Source organism: Pan troglodytes, chromosome 6 (assembly GCF_028858775.2).
Source record: "Pan troglodytes isolate AG18354 chromosome 6, NHGRI_mPanTro3-v2.0_pri, whole genome shotgun sequence".
NCBI classification, from domain to species: domain Eukaryota; kingdom Metazoa; phylum Chordata; class Mammalia; order Primates; family Hominidae; genus Pan; species Pan troglodytes.
In genome coordinates this window covers 39,610,324-39,632,137 of record NC_072404.2, presented here as the reverse complement: position 1 = coordinate 39,632,137, position 21,814 = coordinate 39,610,324, and the positions used below count along the sequence as shown (strand labels likewise).

The 21,814-nt window shown below is 44.1% G+C and overlaps 1 protein-coding gene across 8 annotated transcripts in view; it reads right to left on the bottom strand.

Annotated features, from left to right (window-relative positions):
* Positions 1–21,814, bottom strand: part of BBS9 (Bardet-Biedl syndrome 9) — a 797,962-nt gene that overhangs the window by 39,077 nt on the left and 737,071 nt on the right. For all 8 annotated transcript variants that reach the window (XM_063814155.1, XM_054655541.2, XM_063814156.1 and 5 more), the window contains one exon: positions 4,160–4,270. In XM_063814155.1, the coding sequence (XP_063670225.1) occupies positions 4,160–4,270 (111 nt within the window). The remainder of the gene's footprint in view (positions 1–4,159; positions 4,271–21,814) is intronic.

The window sequence follows — 21,814 nt, the reverse complement described above, 5'->3', positions numbered from 1 at the left end:
TAAGGGGTTTGAGGTGGCATAGAGCCTGGCTACTGAAAATGTGGTCCTTGGACCAGCAGCATCCGGGGGCTTGATAGAAATGCAGACTCTCAGACCCCACCTCAGACCTATGAATAAGAATGTGCATGTTAAGAGATCCCCTGGATATTTCTGGGCACCTTACAGTTGGAGAAGTGCTGGCACCATATTTAAAGACAGGGGGCTGGAAGCAAGTCTGGAAGGGAAAGAAAAGTCAGATAGTAAAGGGCCTGACTTACCTACTAAGGATCTTGAACTTTTTTTTTTTTTTATTTGAGACGGAGTCTCGCTCTGTCGCCCAGGCTGGAGAGCAGTGGCGCAATCTCTGCTCACCGCAACCTCCACCTCCTGAGTTCAAGCAATTCTCCTGCCTCAGCCTCCCAAGTAACTGGGACTACAGGCACGTGCCACCACGCCAGGCTAATTTTTTGTATTTTTAGTAGAGACGGAGTTTCACCATGTTGGCCAGGATGGTCTCGATCTCCTGACCTCATGATCAGACCGCCTCAGCTTCCCAAGTGCTGGGATTACAGGCGTGAGCCACCAAGCCCGCTGATCTTAAACTTTTTTTAGAGGGTTATGGGGTGGCAAATATCCACACTTCCTACCCTCCCCTGCGTCCCCTTCCCTCCCTGCATCTTGTCCCCTCTCTCCCCAACCTCCTGTCAGGCATTGTTCATCAATCCAGGCTCTTTCCAGCTGAGCCTCTGTTCATCCTCATGATCCTTACTAACACAGTGCCACAGACAGGGCACTATCAGTGGATCCAAGTTAACAGAAATGAGAATTTGCCATCACTGCAAGAGACCAAAGGGAGCCACTAAATAACTTTAAAAGGGAAAAATGAGATAGCATGTGTAAGTGCTTAGACAGCACCTAGTATCCAGTAAGCGCTCAATAAAGAGACGTCATCATTATTTCTGTCTAGCCTAGCAACATTGTCAACATTTGTTGTGCCAACATTTTCACCAGACAGTGAGTAAATGAGAAAATGTAAGACAATGAATTAACGCTTTTGGTATTACAATGCCCATTTTTATGTGAAATGATGGGAAGAGTAGAAAAATTTTTTTTTAATTTTCATATGACAAAATGAAAACTTTAGCAGTTCCATGTTCTCTTCTGCCCGTTTTCTGCGTTGTTAAAGAATAACACTGTGAACACCCGCAGGTGATGAGGGTTTATGTAGATGGGCCGTGGGTAGTTGGGTGGCTTTGTGCTGCTGAAAACTCCGAGCAGAGTGGACCAGCCCTTCTTACTGTTCTCCCTCTCCTCATCCCACAATGTCTGCTTTTGAACAAGTAAGAGTGAGAATGTTTTCTCTTGCAAATTATGAAAGTTCTCCCTCTTACCATATCACACCAGCGTTCACTCTGCACTTAGAGGAGTAGTGCTGACAAGAAGGAGTGGGAGCCTGTGACAAGACCAGCAGTGGTGGCAAAAAGCCATCATGAAGGATTCAGCTCCAGCTATCCCCATGAAGTCTGCCCAGGCAGCGGTATTTAAGAGGGAGAAGGTAGAGTCTCCCTATCAGCAGCCCTCAGAGGCTAAAACGGGTAGGATTAGCCCAGTCCAAGGACCCAGAGTTGAAGAGGGTTGCTTTGTATGAGATGACCCGAGAGAACTTTTGCAATGTGAGCATCAGACTTTTGGACACAAGTGAACTGCTGGCTCCATTTTCTGGAGGCTGCACTGCACCAGGATACCCTCAGCGCTCAGAGCCAGCACTGGCTTTGCAATGCATGTGCTTCTGCTTCCAAGTGCTCGGCTCTCCCTGAGAGCTCACTCAGTGTTTCAAAGACCAAACTGTTCTAACAAGCCCAAGAACCAAAGCCCATTGAGGTTTAAAGCTTCTCTTGTTTAAAAACATTTTGTATTTACTGCCTTTTTATTTTTTAGATCAAACACAGGAATCTGTGTCCTGTAGTAAACCACCCGCTCCTTCTTCCTATACTCCCTTGTGTCATGTATGTAGTTGCACTGCCATCTGATTCTAGAACATTAATATGCAAATAGAAGTAATAACAATGCCATATAGTGAAATACAGTGTTATTCTTCAACTGGTCTCTTCTTGGCAGAGCAACCCGAGAGAGAGAGGGGAACCAGAGTTCAGAGCTGCAACCTACGAGGATGAGACAGGAACCCCATTTACTACCACACTATATGCCATATTTCCCATGGGGGCCTTCCTTGACTTCTTTTTGAATATTCAATTTACCCAAGCTCATCATTAATTCACTTTCAAAGTGTGATATCAACAGACTTCCCATAAAAACATCTCTCAAATAATGAAGGCTTTGGTTCTAATGGGTTGCTTTGAAATGGCAGCCCTTACAAACATGATTAAAAGTCTCCATTGGAGCTTATTATTAATGAATAAGATTTTGTAAGTATACATATGAGGCCTTCTCCTGAGAAAGATTTCAAATTCTGTTCCCAGTGAGGCTCGGGGCAAACATCACCACTTCCCATCATGAGTAGATACACTAGGGCTGGTCTGTGTGGCCAACAGAAGCCATGACTGAAAATACAAAGTATTTTAACCTTTTACCAAAGGATCAAAAAGAAAAATAAAAAAGAAATAGTGCTGACCACCTTCCAGCTGTTTTGCTGTATTAACAATGTCTTTTGTTTTCTGTATTCTGATGCTTTGACATATGGGGCTTTGCTCACCCTAAAGAGATGACCCCTCCCAGGGTTAGCCAATTCCTAGAGATAGTAAATGACTCAGCACAGAGCACTTTTAAATACAAACCAACCACTCCAGAGGGCCAGCCATCTCCTTTATAGGCCTCTCACACTCCAGGCTACCATCCACCTGACCTAATCACCCCAGGGCCAGGTACCAGACAACTAGGGACAGTCCTTGTGCCCCAGATCCTGCTGAAATTGTTCCAGTCAGCCAATCCTCAGCCTGCTTACCCTGCCTTGCCTGTTCCTTTTCACAAAAACACAGTGAAGGCCTCTGCCCCCAGTGCTGTCCCACCTCTGCCTCCTGACTGACCCCTTAACTGACCTGTGCACCCCCCATGACATGGCATACCCCTTCTCTTGGGATCTGTGAGTAACACACTTTCTTTTCAATAGTAGTCACCTCCTGCTGTGCTGGTGTTACCATACCTCAAATTTTCTATTAACTTTATAGAAATTTATAACTATTTTAAAACATAGTTATAAAGCATAGACTTTATAGTGCTGGACACCTCGTTTGCTCACCAGGTGAGAGCAGCACATCTCTAGTTCTTTTATTCCCCAGTTCTTCCAGTTAGCACCTGTCATCCTGTTTCCCCATAGGCTTTTTTCCCTATGCCCCTACTCCTGAGCAGGATGGTTTGTGTCAGACTTGCTACTGCCATTAGGCAATACATTGACATTCTGACAGCTTCAACCTCAACACCTCCCAGGTATCCCTGGCCCCCAATTTGAGAAACAACTCTGAATCTGCTCACTGCAATTACTTCTGCCAAAGATTTGGGTTTATTTCATTTTATCCTTAGGGGGGATTACAGAGATGTTGTTACACCTCCCCATCCAGAAATTCCTTGGAAGCCTCTGAAAATGACCCCCTTTCTATGGATATTGAGGGTTCTTGGATTGGTAAAGAAAATATTTCTCTCCTTCCTTCCCCAAACAGTTAATTTCTCTGGGGCCTTATTTCCTTTGAGAAAGAGACCTCTGCCACCAGTGTGAGAGAGCGGAGAGATCCATTTCCCTCTATTTAAGCTCTCATCATGTGCTTGTTCTCCTCTGGGAGGATTTGGTAACAATTCTCTACACAAAGAGGACCTACGTTCACATTCAATTTTATGAAAGCCAAGGTAACTGCTTTTAAAAGGTATGCAGGGTCCAAAAGCTCTTCTGTCACTGAACTTGAGATATGCAAGGAGATGCTTGGCTTCAGCTCCCCTTCAGCCCCTATCCTCCAAAGAAAAGAAACAAGGAAAGATTTTTTTTTTCCAATGCTAAACTTGTATCACAGGATTTGGGAGTCTAAGGTGACTTCCATGTGTAGGGTTCTTCCGCTAATCTATGTTTCCCTAGCTTATGGCCCATCCACCACCACCCCTGTTTTCATGCTGCTGATAAAGACATACTTAAGACTGGGCAATTTAGAAAAGAAAGAGCTTTAATTGGACTTACAGTTCCATGTGGCTGGGGTAGTCTCACAATCATGGTGGAAGGCAAGGAGGAGCAAGTCACATCTTACATGGATGGCAGCAAGCAAAGAGAGCTTGTGCAGGAAAACTCCACCTGATAATAACCATAAGATCTTGTGAGACTTATTCACTATCACTAGAACAACACAGGAAAGACCTGCCCCCATGATTCAATTACTTCCCACCGGGTCCCTCCCACACCATGTGGGAATTCAAGATGAAATTTGGGTGGGGACACACCCAAACCATATAAACCCCTAACACAGTTGCCTATTTCTCTGTAATATTTCACCTGAAATGGAGGCAATGTTCAAGACACAATAAACATAACTCAATAATACAGGAGAGAAGAAAGAAGAAAACATAGAATTGATCTAGCTGCTCGTTGTTGCAGGGCTTTTGACTGAATTTGGGTTTGAGCTGGGAGACTCAGGCTCCCCAGAGACAAAATGCCTAGTTTAGATGCTTGACATCTCTGGGAAAGAATTCCCAACCTCTTTCTCCATGCGCAACTTTAGAGTCAGGAAGGTAGAAAGTGAATCCTTCCAACCACCTTAGTTGATGTTCTTAGTACTCTCCCATGGCCCCATTTCCTCCTTATCTCAGGGTCCCTAGCCCAAATTACAAGCTCCCAGAGAAATGCACCTGTGTTTCTCTGACAGAAGGCCTTTGCTGCTACTTTGTAGGCCAAAAGTACAAGGGAATTATGCTCCCCATGAATAGCCCTCAACAAAAAAATGAACGGATATTGGTACTTTCTACCCCAGGGTGTGCTCTATGCTGGCTCCCAAAGATCCACAGCAGGACTAAGCTTTAGATTCCCAGTAGTAAGTTGCTTGATGATGAACACTTATCTTGGCTGCCCTTCCTCCCTGCCTCACTTTCCCACTCTCCTACCAGTGTTTCCTGGGATCACCTCCATTAATGTCGTTATCTTAGTATCTGCTTCTGGAGGGACACAGACCAAGACATCATTTGTGAAAGAGATCAGTCCTTTTGCTACAAGCTCTCCTTTTCCAAAATAAGAGGTGAACTTCGATGGAGTCATTCATGTGAAAAGTAGTTACTGTACAGATCACATGTGCCAAGGCCCCTGCTCACTGCTTTTGCTTAGAAAGCCAGGCTCAATCCTATTCTTCATCTTCCCATAGACTAAAGAGAAGTGGGGAATAACGATGAAAAGTCAAGGCTCCAGAGTCAGAGCACCTGGGATTGGATCCCAGCCCTAACCCTTCCTAGGTGTGCAATTTTGAATAATTCATTCTCCATGTCTCCAAGTCTTCATTTCTCTGTCTGTAACGTGGATAAAATAGTTGTGTCTACCTTAAGAGATTTAAATGAGATAACTTATGCAAAGCACTGAACACATCATGTGGTGCAAAGCACATGCTCAATAAGTGGCAGATTCTCTTATTGACCTTCTAGTTTCAATTTAAATGTCCTCTCTTTGCGGAAGACTTGCCTGACCTAAGAGTAAGGTTTTCTCATATGTTCCCAGAAGATCCCTGTTCTTCCTCTGTCATAACCCTCACTGCTCTTTATTTCAATTATGTGTTTGATGCCTGTGAACTACGATGTTTCGTTGTCCAATGAGAGCAGGAACCTTTTTGTCTGCCTTGTGCTCTCATATATATAACATATGTATGCGTGTGTGTGTGTGTATTTGTGTGCATTCATCTCCTGTGGCTGCTGCAACCAATTAGTGTACTGCAAACTGGCTGGTTTAAAACAACAAAAAATTATTTCCTCACTCTTCTGGAGACTAGAAGTCTAAAATCAGTGTTTGCAGGGCCACATCCCCTCCAGAGGCTCTAGAGGAGAACCCATTCCTTGCCCCTTCCAGCTTCTGGTAGCTCACAAGTCAAGCATCCCTTCCCTTGTGGCTGCATCACCCCAATCTCTGCCTCTGTGGTCACACTGTCTTCTTTTCTGTGTCTGTCTTCTCTGCGTGCCTCCTATAAGGACAATTGCACTGAATTTAATCAAGGATGATTTCACCTCAATATCCCTAACTTAATTACATAAGCCAAGAATCTTTTTCCAATTAAGGTCACATTCAGAGGTTCTCGGGATTAGGACATGGATCTATCTTTTGGGAGGCCACCACTCAGCCCACTACTGTATACATATCTATAGCATACATACCGAAAATATGTTTAATATAGCCATACATATATATGAGGCAGTATGTATGTGTGTGTGTGTGCGTGCATGTGTGTGTGTATTCTCAGTGTGTAGCACAGAGTGGTTCACATCATGAATGTGTAATAATTGTTGTTGAAGGAGCAAATAGACAAACAGAACAGGGTCCCTGCCTTCTAAGAATCAGAAAAAAACTAATGTCAAAAGTGGACAAATTGTAGTTGAGCACAGTGGCTCACGCCAGTATTCCCAGCACTTTGGGAGGCCTGAGGTGGGTGCATCACAAGACCAGGAGTTCAAGACCAGCCTGGCCAACATGGTGAAACCCTGTCTCTACTAAAAATACAAAATTAGCCAGGCGTGGTGGCACACACTTGTAGTCCCAGCTACTCAGGAGGCTGAGGTAGGAGAATTGCTTGAACCCGGGAGGTGGAGGTTACAGTGAGCTGAGATCGTGCCACTGCACTTTAGCCTGGGTGACGGAGTGAGACTCCATGTTAAAAACAAAAAAAAAAGTAGACAAATTTATGGAGAATATCCTACTATTCACAAAATATGTAATTCCCTCACAACACTCCTCCAACATCAACAAATAGCTCAGGAGAGTGCCTGGACTCGGTAAAAGCTGTGACTGCTTCTAGAAGCACTACTCTTTTCAGGTCACAGCCTGCCTCCAAAATTTCCCTGGAAAAAACACAATAGGGCTTTTACTTCCTAATTAGCAAGATCCTGTCCAGAATATTCTAGCACTTCAAAGAAGCTTTCATTCACCAAGTTTTCTCTAAAGAAACCGTAGCCCCCGACTGTTCACAGCTTTTCATTATGAAACTGGGGGCAGTAGGAACCCTCCTGTTTCCTTTTCCTCAACATATAATATTTCTCTCATGCACCTTTGCCAAAAATGGCACTTCAGAAGATCTAAGAGGGGAAAAACAGCTGATCGTTGCCAAGAAAATCATGGAGAATTTCACCCTTCTTGGCCACACACTCTCTGGAGCACAAACAGGGAATTTGCCTTTCACGCCTTTACTCTTTAATAAAGTCAGATCTGCACAGATATGGGCTGGCTTCTGTGGAACTCTCTGTTATTTGGCATTGTCACTGTGACAGTGGCCATCCCACTTAAGTCACTGGGTCATCTAAAGGTCATGAGAAGGTGTGGTTCTTTCTCCCATGTCTCAGCACAGAGAAAAGATGGGGGCACCCAAGGAGGTGGTGTCTGAGCTGGAGTCACAGCCATGGAAGCCCTGGCCAAAGATCACCTTGCACCTGACCTCCAGTCACTGAGGCTCCAGATGGTCATAATTTTCATGTTTTCCCAGTCAGGTTTGGAACTGAATCAGTGTCATCGTCTCCTCCCTGCCCCAACCCCTCTATCATGGGACTTTCTGGGGCCAGCTCCTGCCATTTTCTTCTGTGGGTCTCTGGCACCCTGACCTTGCTGCTCAGGCTTTCAGATGAGGAGCCATCCAATCCTCCTGTGCTGTGGCATGGCACACAAATGCCATGGGATGGGGACAGTGCATCTTGCTTTTCATTATGAAGATTTTTTTTTATAATTACAAAATTTTTTTATAATTACAAAAGAGTGTAGGCCAGGCGCGGTGGCTCACGCCTGTAATCCCAGCACTCTGGGAGGCCGAGGCGGGCGGATCACAAGGTCAGGAGATCGAGACCATCCTGGCTAACACGGCGAAACCCCGTCTCTACTAAAAATACAAAAAATTAGCCGGGCGTGGTAGCGGGCGCCTGTAGTCCCAGCTACTCGGGAGGCTGAGGCAGGAGAATGGCGTGAACCCGGGAGGCGGAGCTTGCAGTGAGCCGAGATCGCGCCACTGCACTCCAGCTTGGGCGACAGAGCGAGACTCCGTCTCAAAAAAAAAAAAAAAAAAAAAAAAAAGAGTGTAAAATAAAAGTGTCAAAAAAGGTAAAAAATAAAATAAAATCAGTTATTATCCTACTATTCAGAAATAACCACAATTACCATTTGATGATGATATTTTTTAATGCAACATAAGCTTTATTTAATACATATTTTCATTTGGTTTTTCTTTGCTCTTGCAAAATTGGGATCACATAAACAATGGATCTTAGTGAACCTTCAAAAGAACCTTCACAAGTTTATTAGGTGATATTAATTGCTACAGTAAAAGCAGGAGCTTAGATGAGGAAGGTGAAAAGAGCTCAGTTGGATGCAGGCTCAGATGGTACAAGAGGCAAGGCAAACAGGGACAGCCTGGCTTCTGAGCCCAGCAAACCTAGCAGGTCAGAACCTTCTACTTATTGGCTCTGTGACCTTGGGCAAGTTCCATAATCCCTCTGACCCACTGCTTCCTATCTCTAGTGCATATAAAATTATTAGCATCATACTTAGCAAGTAGGTAAAAATATGAATGGTATTAGTACCCTTCTCCTTCTGAATAGCAATGTGGTAGCCACAGAGACTTCAACCACTTCCTCGGGGTAAATTTTTATTCCTAAAGAATAAATGTCAATTTGTGTGATAATTATCAATTGTATTGGTCTGCTTGGGATGCTATCACAAAATACCACAGCCTGGGTGGCTGAAACAACAGAAATTGGTTTCTCACATATCTGGAAGCTGGGAAGACCAGGATCAAGGTGACAGCTGATGCCATTTCTGGGTAGGGCTCTCTCCCTGGCTTGTAGATGGCAGCCTTCTCACTGTATCCTCACATGGTAGAGACAGGGAAGCAGAGATTTCCATAGGATTAGTAGGGCCATCTATGGCTCTACCCTTTTGACTTCATTTAATTACCTCCTTAAAGGTCCTATCTCCAAATTAAGTCACACCAGAGGTAAGGACCTCAGTGTATGAATTGGAAGGGAGGGCAGAGAGACATGATTCAGTCCACAGCACTGATTAATATTAATAAGGCAACACTAATACAATAGTCTTCTCCTGCAGAAAAAGGCAGTATGATGCTTTTAACCTATGGTTAAGTTGGACGTATCATGGAAAAAGAAGAGGGCAGCATAAGTCTTCTCCAGTGCAATGTGAGAAGCCTCATGGATCTTCTCCCTCAGACCAACAGCATTTCTTCAGGGCCCCTGTCAGTGACCCAAGGAAAGCGCTGTTCACTTCTGCAGCCTCCAGGAAGAAGTCTTGAGGTGAAAGCTCACTGACTTAGAGTTCCTTACTTGAGACGAAGAATTAATATTAACTCTATCTTAGAAAGTTAAGGCAACTTTCCCCACCAGTTATTGGAGTGGTTTTCTAGTCTTTCCTGTAGCTGGTTGGTGGGTGAGGTTGCTGAGGAAGATAGGAATTCCTTCTAACTCCTGTGGGAGGGAATGAGGTATCTTGACTCACCCATTCCTTTCCTCCGCTCTTCCACTCTGAGGCATAAACAGTGGTCTGACCCTTTGCCCACAGGCTGGCTTCCCCTGAAATTAGAATCTCTAATGGGTTGAACATATCACACTTGCAGGCTGTGAAGGAAGTTGGTTTCAGAATCTCATCTGCCAGTTCCTCTTCATTTTCTACTTGAGGAATCCAGGGCTGTTTCTTCCACCCTGAGAAATGCCTCCGTCTTCAGAAGAGCAGAAGTACCTCAGGTAGTAGGAACTGTGCCCTAACTTCTCATTCAATCAACGGTTCCCGACTTGTAGATTTGGCAGACTTGGATAATGCATTGTGGGGATTCTCATGGAGCTGTCAACTTTGTAATTTCACCAGTTGCATGGCTTGCTATCTTGAAATAGCTGGTGTTTCAAATTAGGAAGAAGATATTCCTAAACTAAATTGACAGTCTTTCCCACATGAGACCTTTGGTGACCTTAGACTGATACACGGGTCTAAGGTCACCAAAGGTATTTTATGATGTAAAATACTACATTGTCTTTATTCTTCTCATTTTGTGATAGATGATAAAAAAAAATCAAGATGGCATCAGTCCAGAGATTAGACATTTTGGAATCTTTGACCTTTGATTCTGCTTTTCATTCTTCCCCATTTCAGAGCTGGCTCTTTACTGCTCTGCAGTTATTTTCTCACTTTGTCTTCCTCCTGTCTTCTTGTCTCTTTTACTCACAAATCTATTGACTGACCCTACAGGATCCATGGTTGGTGGACAATCAATTGTGGTCAGAACTGAAGGCATGCCAGGTCTGGGGTGGCATAACTATGAGTACTTCTATGTGAGCCACCTCCAGCCCTGCATCTCCTCTGGTCTGAAGTGATTATGTAGCACAAATCAACTTCACCCACACTTGCAAGTTACAGCAGATTCTAAGCTCCTTGAGGACAAGAACTGGTCATTCTTCATTTCCATACCCTCTGGGCTTGGCAAAGTGTCTGGCCCAGAATACGGCATCAATAATTTTCTGTTGAATTTATTTATGTTGAAGTCCTTTACCTTGATTATTATTTTTTCCTTCTGATTCCTGAACTTTAGTTCACCTAAAGAGACCTCAGAAATATTGTATTTGAGACCCAACCCATCACCATCTTACTTACACGTTGCTATATTTTATTCTCAGAAACATCATCCAAGGGTGACAGGGTTTGGAGTAGGAGGAAGCCAAGTACCATTAAAAGAGCAAACGCTGACCAATATTTCCGCCTCTGCCGAGACCTCCTCCTACTCTCTCTTCTGCAGTGGGCTGATTCATTCAACACATATGCATGTTCATAATAACCTCCATCTGTAGACCAACTTGGATCACATGAGCGGTGGTCATTTTGTAAACCTCAGTGTCTTGGCACTTTACACTTATTTTAAAGTATTTACTTAAATAAGCTCTATTTAGAGCTTATTCAGCCAAAGATAAAGAAATAATTAAAAGGTCAATAAGTTAATGCAAAGATCCACACTAATGGCTTGAAACCTTTATCTTTTTAGAGGTGGAGAATTTCAGGAAAGAGATAAGATACAGAAGGCTCTGGGATCTCCCTAACCAACATTTCACTGACTAACACCCTAAAACAGGATCAAACTCTTCACCTTCTCCAGCCAAATCACTGAATTGATGCAATCCAGGAGGTCTTAAGAACAGTTGTTTTAAGAGATATTTGAAAAAAAAATAAAGGATTAACCTCTCCACCTGATTTTTCCTTATCACCAATGTAGCACTGAAACGCGATGCTATAGTAGTTTAATTCTTACTAACTTGAGAAGAAAAGAAAAAAAATTAGAAAGAAATCAGGACAACTCACAGGATCAAAGGGATGCTGAAGGATTAGGTTTGGGCAATGGCAGGAACCAAAGGAGCACTGAGGGCCAGAAGTGAGAGTCCTGTGGCTGGAACCCCCATGGACCTGGCACTCCAGGCAACCAGCAATGAACCTGGCTCTGAAATGCTTCCTCTCCATTGTCTTACTTGTTGAAGAGTCAAAGTCCCAGAAATGGTTTTTGATTGGTGGGGCTTAGTCATGAGCCTGGCTCTAAGATCACACTCTTGGCCTTTAGGTCACACGCTTGGCCATTGAACATGACAACGAGCAGTAGGGAGGAAGAATCTGGACACCCAGGTCCCACAATGTGAGGCATATTCTGGGAATTGCTCTCATGTCAACTCACACACAAAAGGGCATTTCCACAAAGGAAGATTGAAGTGTCAGCAGGAAGTTTGGGGGTTTCGATATTAAAGCCAAGAAACAAAAAATGTCCACTAGACTCTTCCATGAGAATGGAAGTGTCCCTCTTCACTCAGAAGCTGGTATGGTATCAATATAATTTTTAAAAATATATTTTTAAACTTTTCTTCTTTTCAGTTTGGGGAATCCCTTTCGAAATACTTTTCCTAATGAAGGAAATTCATTAAGAACATATTAGATTCAGGCATTTACATCCTTTCTAAGACGGAAATTAAGTTCATCTTCCATATTCTTATCAAAAGCATGTCACCAGGCGAATCTCACAATTGTTCTCTCACAGCCTCTTCCTTCCCCTCTGGTTTCTTACACATGAGAAAGAGAAAATGTACCATATAGTGATGCTGCAAAAGGAAAAAGATTCTGGCTATAAGACAACAAAACATCCCCCTTGGAGCATGAGAAGGTGAAGAATGACAGCTGCAAGAAGAGAAAAAGGAAAATAGTTTAAAATTAAAAGAGGTTAGGTATCCAGCTACCACTCTTGGGTACCAAATATGTGCCAGGCACAGTGTATGTTTATTACATTATTTTCCCCAAATCGCAGTTGAGGGAACAGACATTCAAAGCTTTAAGTTACTGAAGGAATGCTTGAATGAATAAACATGATGTTAAGTGGAGTTGAGGGGTCCTGGTATCTGATGGCCCAGGCATCACGTGTCTGGCCAGATCTGATCTCCATGCCCCCAGCCTAATCTAGACATTGCTGTGTGCGCCTTGGCTTCCCTGCTCGTGACTCTACTACCTCTTGGGCTTAGAGTCCTTCTCCAAAACCCAGAGCAACTGGCTCTAAATCCAGCCAGTCACCCAGCACCACACCCTGGCCCACCTGAGTATCATCATCTCCTGAGAGGTGGGCCACACCTGACAGGTGTGTCCCCTCTTCCCTGCCAGGAGGCCAGCTGAACATACTTCCATGCTTATCTGGCATCCTGTGATCAGCCCTACAATCTCACTAACCACAGCACAATAAGATGACGAAAAAACCTCTCTTAGATCTTAGAGCAATAAGACAACAAAAATTTCCCTTGGCATTGTGTTGATTTGTAGAGTGTAGGGACCATGTCATTTTCATAGTTTTATTTTGTTTTTTGTTTTGTTGTTGTTGTCGTTTTGAGATAGAGTCTTGCTCTGTCACCCAGACTGGACTGAGTGGCATGAACTCAGCTCACTGCAACATCTGCCTCCTGGGTTCAAGCAATTCTCCTGCCTCAGCCTCTCGAGTAGCTGGGATTACATGCACGTGCCACCATGCCCAGCTAATTTTTGTATTTTTAGTAGAGATGGGGTTTTATCATGTTGGCCAGGCTGGTTTCTAACTCCTGACCTCAGGTAATCCACCTGCCTCGGCCTCCCAGAGTGCTGGGATGACAGGTGTGAGCCACTGTGCCCGGGCCAATTTCATAGTTGTAAACCCAGAACCTAGCCCATTGCCTCCCATATAGTGGGTACAAAATAAATGTTTGCTGACTGAAAAACAAAACAGAACAGCAATGATGCTCTTTGGAGTTTGAGTATTGGACTGCCCTAATATCATATAAGAGCTACCTTACAATCAGATGATTCTGCCCTGCCTAGTCCCACCCTCCTCAACACTTTGTGTTTTTAATACTCAAAAAGCATTATACCGAAGCCTGTCCACAGGATGGCAGAAACATGTCTCCACTTTGTCCTCATTCAGCGATTTTTATAGCATAGAAGAAATGTGTTAAGAACAATGGCCAAAAGATGCAGCAGTAGCCTTCATTGTTCATGGGGTACTATGATCAGTTTGTTCTTCCTAGCACAAGGAATTGGAATATCACTGTGGATTGAAACAAATGACTTTCTGTTTACTTCCTACTTAAACAGAAATTCAGTTAGCTAGAACACCTTGTTCTCTGAGCACTCTGGCTCATCAAGGATTTATCATCCCGTATTGGATAATTTTTCTCTTCTGACATCTGCTGCATTTTTATGGTATTCATAAAGCAGTGTGCTTCTTTTACAGAGGAAGTCTAATTATAATGACTTACATTTGTACATGGTTAAAAAGCAATTTCTGACAACAATCTGTAATAAAGTTAGGGCAGGTGTTAATGTCCCTACTTTGTTTGTGATTAGACTGAGTCTTACATAATTAAATATGCCTGGGTTCACAAAACTGATACAGGGTTCCCACTCATTTATTCAACAAGTATTAGCTGAGCACCTACTGTGTGCCAAGTGCTGTGCTAGGCCCTAGGATGCAACTTTGAGCTAGACGGACAGTCTCTCCTCTCCCAGAGCATAAGTGTATGGCTGCAGGTCATGCCATTTCCCTTATCCCTCACTAGGGCCCCACCCCCTGCCAAATACGTCCCTGAAAGCCCCTGAGGAAGCTTCCCAACCATGCAAGAAAAATGGAGGCCCAATTTCCTCCGGGGCAAAATGGCTGGACATGTCCATTTGAATGGTTAAGGCTTCTCAGTGCAGTGGGATGAGGGCTCCCCAGACTCCTTCCCCCACCTCCAAGGAGGGTGAAGTTCAGGTCCACACCCACACTGTGCCCAGTCTATCTTGTCCAGCTATGAAACCCTTGCTCATTCTGATGCCAGTGAGTCATTTACCATGCAATTATCAGAGTTGTGAAAATGATAGAAGGAAAGGAAACAACTCTGGTGTTTGAATGTGGTGCTTAGAATCAACACTACCTCCCTCTCCATCTATCATGGCTAATCCAAAATGTAGAAATGCATATGATAGATGGTTATGTTTGGGGAGACAAGATCTAGTTCTTGGTCTACAGAATAACAAAATGTGCTGAAAAGCAGCATTACTGCAGTTCCAGGTTTCTCTTTCATTCAACTCTAGGGAATTCGCACGAGCTAAATACCATAGTCATTCAGATTCTCTCTTTTTTCCCAAGAGAAGCTACTGAGCCCTTGTAGCAGGCAATCATATTTTATTAACAGTGAATTTAAGAAGGGTTCAGGGAAGATTCTCAGAAAACTTATTTTCTAAGGATACAGGTAGTAGATTAGCAGTCTGACCCAACTGAATATCCCCCCTTCCAGCCCTCACCCAGTGGACCCTTATGACCTTGGGGTCAGACCTAACATATCTGAGATATCCTATCCCCAGGCCTTGATCATAGCTGACCTGCACCCTCTCCCAGACAGGCACAAGCCAGTGGCTGACACCACCTCCCCATATCCCACCTGGGCAATCACACAATGCCCTTTTCAGGCCACTCGTGGTCTCCTACCAGTTGCTTTTATCCCTTAGTTTCGGGATTTCTGATCCTATACTCTGGCTTTTATCCCTACATGTGACACCTTTTGGTTAGCAACTCTCCAGCTTCCTGATGTGAAGATTTAGACTTCAACTTCCACCCATGCCAACTGTGTTCTCAGTTCTAGGGACTTCTGGAATGGGTGTCTCCTGTGGCCTCTGAGAAAACTCCAGATCTACTCCTAGCCTTGACAAATTCCTCTGGATGGAACATTTCTAATACCCTCCATTTCTCCTCTCTTCCTACTAGGTCTTCTTCCTAGTCCCCCAAATCTAAGCTAACCTGTAATTGCACCAAACAAAACAGGTTCAGGTGGAAATGGACCAGCTTCAGCAACAGTGAAGCTAAACACACTTCCAACCATGAAGTACCACATGGAGAGTGGCTAACTAAAGCCAAGAGAATCAGAGTGATGTGTCATCTCCACCACTGACTAGAAAGGATAATGCTGCGTCTGGTGAGTGTCATGCAGCTGCAGCAGGTGGCATAGAGGAGGGCGGTGACGGATGAGGTCAGCTGAGCCATCTGTGTGTTCCCCCACTCTAAACCAGTGCCAGATACATGAAGACATTCAATCCAAGCACAAACCCCAGCACCCCTTCAACAACCATGCAAAGGGAGTCAACTCACCCAGCAGGCACTTCCAGCCTGGCTTTTCAAGATGTCCCTCAGCTGCAATGCAATGGGAGGTCTAGAGGGGTGGGGTAAAGAGGCTCTAGTCCATTTGGAGGAGAGCAGAGAGAAAATGCCTGAACCAGCAGTGACAGTGGATGGGGAAATCAAAAGCTCCTGCAAAAGCAGATTGGAAAGGGCTTAATGAAGGAAGGGGAGCAGGAAGGGCTGATCAGGGTCCCAAGTTTCTGATTTGGTTAACTGTGTGAATGGTGAAAGATGTAAATATGCTGGAGGCTTGGGACAGCGGGGATGTTGAATTTGTTTGGGGGCCTGTTAGGTCTGAGGTCCCAGGGGACCTCTACTGTGGAAACATCTACAAGGTGAGTTTTGGATTGAAGGGCTTGAAAAATGTTTATATTAACAGAGATCCCTTCCTGAGGGCCAAAGCACAATTTATATATAAGCTGATAAGATGCTATCAAGATAAAGAAAATAATATAATGTATATTCCCTGTCAAGGTGACTCTCATGAGAGAACTACTATATAAAGCTGCACTCATCAAAGCATGATAAAAAGATAAAATAATTGCCAGCATAATGGTTTACACTAAGAAAACGACATTCCTGTGAACTGTAGAGAGGGCGTTTGTGTGTGTCTACCTGTGCTTGTCTGTCTATATGTGTCTGTCTGACTCCTGTGTCTGCAGGGCCAGGACGGGGGGTGGCCAGTGAGGCACTCAGAATTGAACGGGGCTCCAGAAACCACAGTAATCAAGATAAATCATTTTTGTCTTCATCATTTTAATGTGATATCTTCAAAATCATAATTAACATGAAAATCCATAATAAACAACATCAACATTTTAAATAAACGCAGGATCAGTTACAGTACCATGCCATGACAAACTGTATTGGAGCCTGAGGCAAAGGAAAAATCAATAATACTGATCCTGCCTCTGTTTAAAGTTTTGATATTCTGTGCATCGTGGGGTTTTAACATTAATTCTGATTTTTAAAAAAGATTGCATTAAAATATTATTTATCTTGATTACTGTGGGGTTTTTTTGGCATCTCCTTAAGTTTTGTGCCCAGGGCAAGTGTTTTACTCAACTTACCTTAATCCTGGCCGTGTGTGTGTGTGTAAGTGTGAGTGTGTGTAAGACTGAAGACAGGAAGACAGAAAGAATGAGAACAAGTACATCAATTCAAGTAGAGCTTTACAGTAAAGAGACTACAAAACAGACCCTCAGCATGTAACATCATTCCTTGCCAAGCAATACTTATTTTTTCTTTTGAGATGGAGTTTCACTCTTCTTGCCCAGGCTGGAGTACAATGGCATGATCTCAGCTCACTGCAACCTCTGCCTCCCAGGTTCAAGCTATTCTCCTGCCTCAGCCTCCCAAGGAGCTGGGATCACACGCTCCCGCTACCATGCCCAGCTAATTTTTTGTATTTTTAGTAGAGACAGGGTTTCACCATGTTGACCAGGCTGACCTCAGGTGAGCCATCTACCTCGGCCTCCCAAAGTGCTGGGATTACAGGTGTGAGCCACCATGCCCGGCCAACACTTTTTTTTTTTTTTTTTTTAAGATGAAGTCTCACTCCCTTCGCGCAGGCTGGAGTGCAGTGGTGCGATCTCTGCTCACTTCAATCTCCACCTCCCGGGTTCAAGCAATTCTCCTTCCTCAGCCTCCCGAGTAGCTGGGATTACAGGTGTGTGCCACCACGCCGAGCTAAGTTTTGTATTTTTAGTAGAGACGGGGTTTCACCATGTTGTCCAGGCTGGTCTCAAACTCCTGACCTCAGATGATCCACCCACCTCGGCCTCCCAAAGCGCTAGGATTATAGGCGTGAGACACCCCACTTGGCTGGGCCAACACTTTTAACTTCAGGTTTCATGCTGTCCTTTGTTGCTGTTCAAGATGCATCTATACGGCTCAAGACCTTATTTTAAACACCAGAAGTCTGACACCACCATATTTAAGCACACCAACAATGTACAAGACTCCATGGCCTTCCTTCACCCACCCACCAAGCTATTCTCAAACCTGTGCTGCCTGGATCCCGGGAAAGACCTGAGCTTCCCTTCCCAGACTGGAGACTCTTTTACAACCCTTAATCATCAGAGGTCACACAGACACTGGGGATACAGGACAGGGTTGGCGAGAATCAATGACTAGGTACCTCATTTGGCCCCCTCAAAATACAAATGTTTCCCAATGTGATATGCTTTTATTCTGGGCATGAGATATAAGTTTTACAGCAGCAGGCATCAGGGAATCACCCAGATAATCTGAACGAGAGTGTGTAAAAATGAGTTCAAATATAAATAAGGTTCCAGGCCTTCAAGGTTGAAGAGAGCCCACAAACAGAAGGTTATGAGAGGAAAGTATGGCTACCACTGCAGTGGACAGAAATAAGGCACCAAACTCAGACAAATTTGGCAGAGCAGAAGGTGCTAGGTGTAGAAAAGCAAAAGACTTGGAGTTGGGGCTTCCCTGCCTGCTTCACAGTTCAGGCTGAGCTCTCCCAGCTTCAGAATGAGGGCGTGTTCGGTTTGTTCCTACTTGGCCGCCCTTGCTCTGCATGACCTTGGAGGCAATCCACAACGACACCTACGTCTAGACAACCCAGTGTAACTGACAGATCAGATCTCAATGACCCAGGCCCACACGGCAAAGGCCCTCTGTGACTCTAAGCTGTGTCCATTCAGAGGAGCACGTAGGAAACCAAAACAAAAGTGAGACTTTTGGCTTGCTAACACCATTTGACACATTTCCCAGATTTTGAAGGTCAATCCAGCTGAAATTTGAGCATCCAAGATTTCGGGTGTTGAGTTTTAAAAGGCCTAATATAAGATGACTCATATGCCAACTGAATCAACTATCAACACTGTGATTTTTCAACTAGATAACCAAGATGGCTTCTGAAACCTTCTAAAAGAATGGCTTCTGCTCTGCAACAATTGGGCTGCCAAGTACTGTCATGGGGGAAGAGAATAGTCTCTCATGTTGCCAGTTGCTGAATTCACCTCCAGGTTCATCTTCTTAACGCAGTTATTCCTCCTTCCAAATGTGAAAATCCTAAATAACTTTTATTTTGCTTTAAATGTCACCTCACTTTATGTTAAAGATCTTAATTTATTAGCCTTCCATAATCAGTTTTTTAAAGAAAGTTCAGGCCTACATAAAGGAGGCATTACAGCCCCTTTGCCTGTCAGGTAATTACTTAAGAACTAGGTAGGGAATTGCAAGAGAAACAAATAAAAGAGACCTAGATTAAACCTACTACACATTTGTCTGCCAGTGTAAGACTGCCTGGAATAGACTTTTTTGGTTGTTTAAATTACCTCTGTAGGGAAGCCCATCTCCAAATACAGTCACATTCTGAGGTACTGGGGCCTAAAACTCCAACATATATTTTTAAGGGAGACACAATTCAACCCATAACACCACTGCACCCCCAGGATCTAGCACAGTGGTTGATGCTGAGTAAGGGTTCAATAACTATTTGTGGGGTGAATGAATGAGAGGCTCACTCACTGCTTTAGCTCAGGGCCACCCAAAAAGCTTGGCCAATCTAAAAGCCTTTTATAGACCATATTGCTTGACCGAAAGAGTTGCAGAAAAGGGACAGAACTCTGTCACAGGATCAAGGACATCTCGGCATAGCCTCAGTTTCATTCTTTCCTCAGCCCCTCAGTTATCTCTCAAAAAGCCAACACCGGTGCTATGCCCTCACCTTCCTGTTGCATGAGCAAGCTAGACTTCCAGCAACAACAGCACAAGACAAACGATCCTTGTTGCATATGAACTTTTTACACATGAAAATACATTTCCAGGCCGGGCACAGTGGCTCACACCTGTAATTCCAACACTTTGGGAGGCTGAGGCAGGCAGATCACTTGACACCAGGAGTTTGAGACCAGCCTGGCCAACATGGTAAAACCTTGTCTCTACTAAAAATACAAAAATTATCCAGGCCTGATGACACACACCTGTAGTCCCAGCTACTTGGGAGGCTGAGGCATGAGAATCACTTGAACCCGGGAGGTGGAGGTTGCAGTGAGCTGAGATTGTGCCAGTGCACTCCAGCCTGGGCAACAGAGTGAGACTCCATCTCAAAAAAAAAAACAAAAAGAAAGAAAGAATATATATTTTTATAACAAACAAAATTATCTGTATTATATTAGTGTGATTCAACATTCTGTAAGTATTCACATTGGACCCATGACCCACAGAAAGCACAGGTCTTAAGGGTTTTACATTCAACTTAATTGCAATCAAGCCAATACACATTTTGTTAACTGAGTGCCATGTGCAAAGGACTGGGCTTCACACTTTGGAGACTTTTTTTTTTTTTTTTTTACTGAAAAGAGGAGGCTCCTGCCCTCAAATAGCTTATAATCAAACAGGAAGATTAGTCGTACTCAGAACATTCAATGACAAAGGGAGGTGTACTAAGATATATAATTCCATCTGTAGAGGATTGAATGCTGCATGGTGAGGAGGAGCAGGGAGTAAACGGAAGGTAAAGAAGGAGTTGTCTTTCTGCAAGTAGGAATAGAAGGGAAGGGTTGATGCTTCTACGGGAACAGCATGAGCAACTGTAGAGACACAATGAGCCTAGCCCTACTATGTATTACAGAGCACACAAAATGAGTTAGACCTTGGCAGGGGAAATAAACTACATACAGACAGGGAAGGGGAGGAAAAGGATGACAGAAGATGCAGAGAAATTGGGAAAGCCTTCGTAGAAGAGATAAGTATTTGAGATAGAGCTTAAGAGAAAGTTAAACTTTCCAGGAGAGACGGTAGTGGGACAGTCCAAGCTAAAAGAAGAATCTGATAAAGGATAGAGGTACAAAAGTGAAGAACATGACTGGGGAACCACAAAGGCCTCTTTTCCTTTCTATTTTTAGCTGAGTGCATGATGGAGAAAGTAGAGAAATTGGAGCCCAATTGTAGAGGGCCCTGACTACCATATTGGGGATTTTGAATGAGATACTCTAAGAAAGTACAACCAAGCAAGTTTTTGAGCAAGGACAGGCAGGCACATGGTCAGAGGTTCCCAGGGTGCAAAGGATGGACTGGAGAGGTACTTGAAGGTGGGATGGGTATCTAAATCTCCCTAGGCCAGTTCCTCGAGAATATCACTTCCACGTGGACATGGATGTTTGTTTTGCTCACTGATGCATTCTGTGTCTTGGCCTGTGTCCAGTGTATGGCAGACATTTAGTTAATTTTTGGATTTTTGGACAGGAACTTGGAAACAGCCTTCCTACCTGACCATAAGGCTGTTAAGATGTGAGCCCATATCTGTCGACATTCCTGAATCCCACCTCATGGAAAAGTTTGTTTGCATACAGGGTCAGAGAAGACAGGTGAGTGGAGAACACTGAGGCCATTTCCAGTGTCTCTGTTCTCCCCGTGCTCAGTTGTGGGAGCCACTTGGGCTCAAGCTTGCTAGAGTTAGGGTGCTCTTAGTTAACCAAGAAAGCACCAACATCATTCCACATAACCCAGCCTCACTCAGCTCACACACCTCTAGTGAGAGAGGGGCCTTGAAATCAGCCACCACTGCCCCGACAGCTTCTTCTCTCTCCCTGGTTCTTGTCTCCCGAAGCTAGACAGAGGAAGTCCACTTGTTCCTAGACTGATTAAAATGGTTTTCATGTTCCCTTCTAGTCTCCTCTTCCACATGCAAGAGACCCCAATCCTTCCTACTGCTTCTCTTCTCATGTGGAGTCCAGGCTTCTCTAAATCCTGGCTGGTCCTCTTCAGGTAATTCTGAGTGTCTTTTAAAACTGGTGGCCCAGAGCTGAGCATGTGCTCCCAGGAGTAGTCAGACCTGAGCCCCTTGAGTAGCATAACTCAATGGTGGGCACCACGACTCAGTTCACACAACGTGAACTGCATCCTGATTCACTGCTGTCTTATGATTATGAAAGTGCTGACTTCATTGGAACAGCCAGGGCTTTTCCTTCCCTCATCTGTAAATGGGCTGGGAA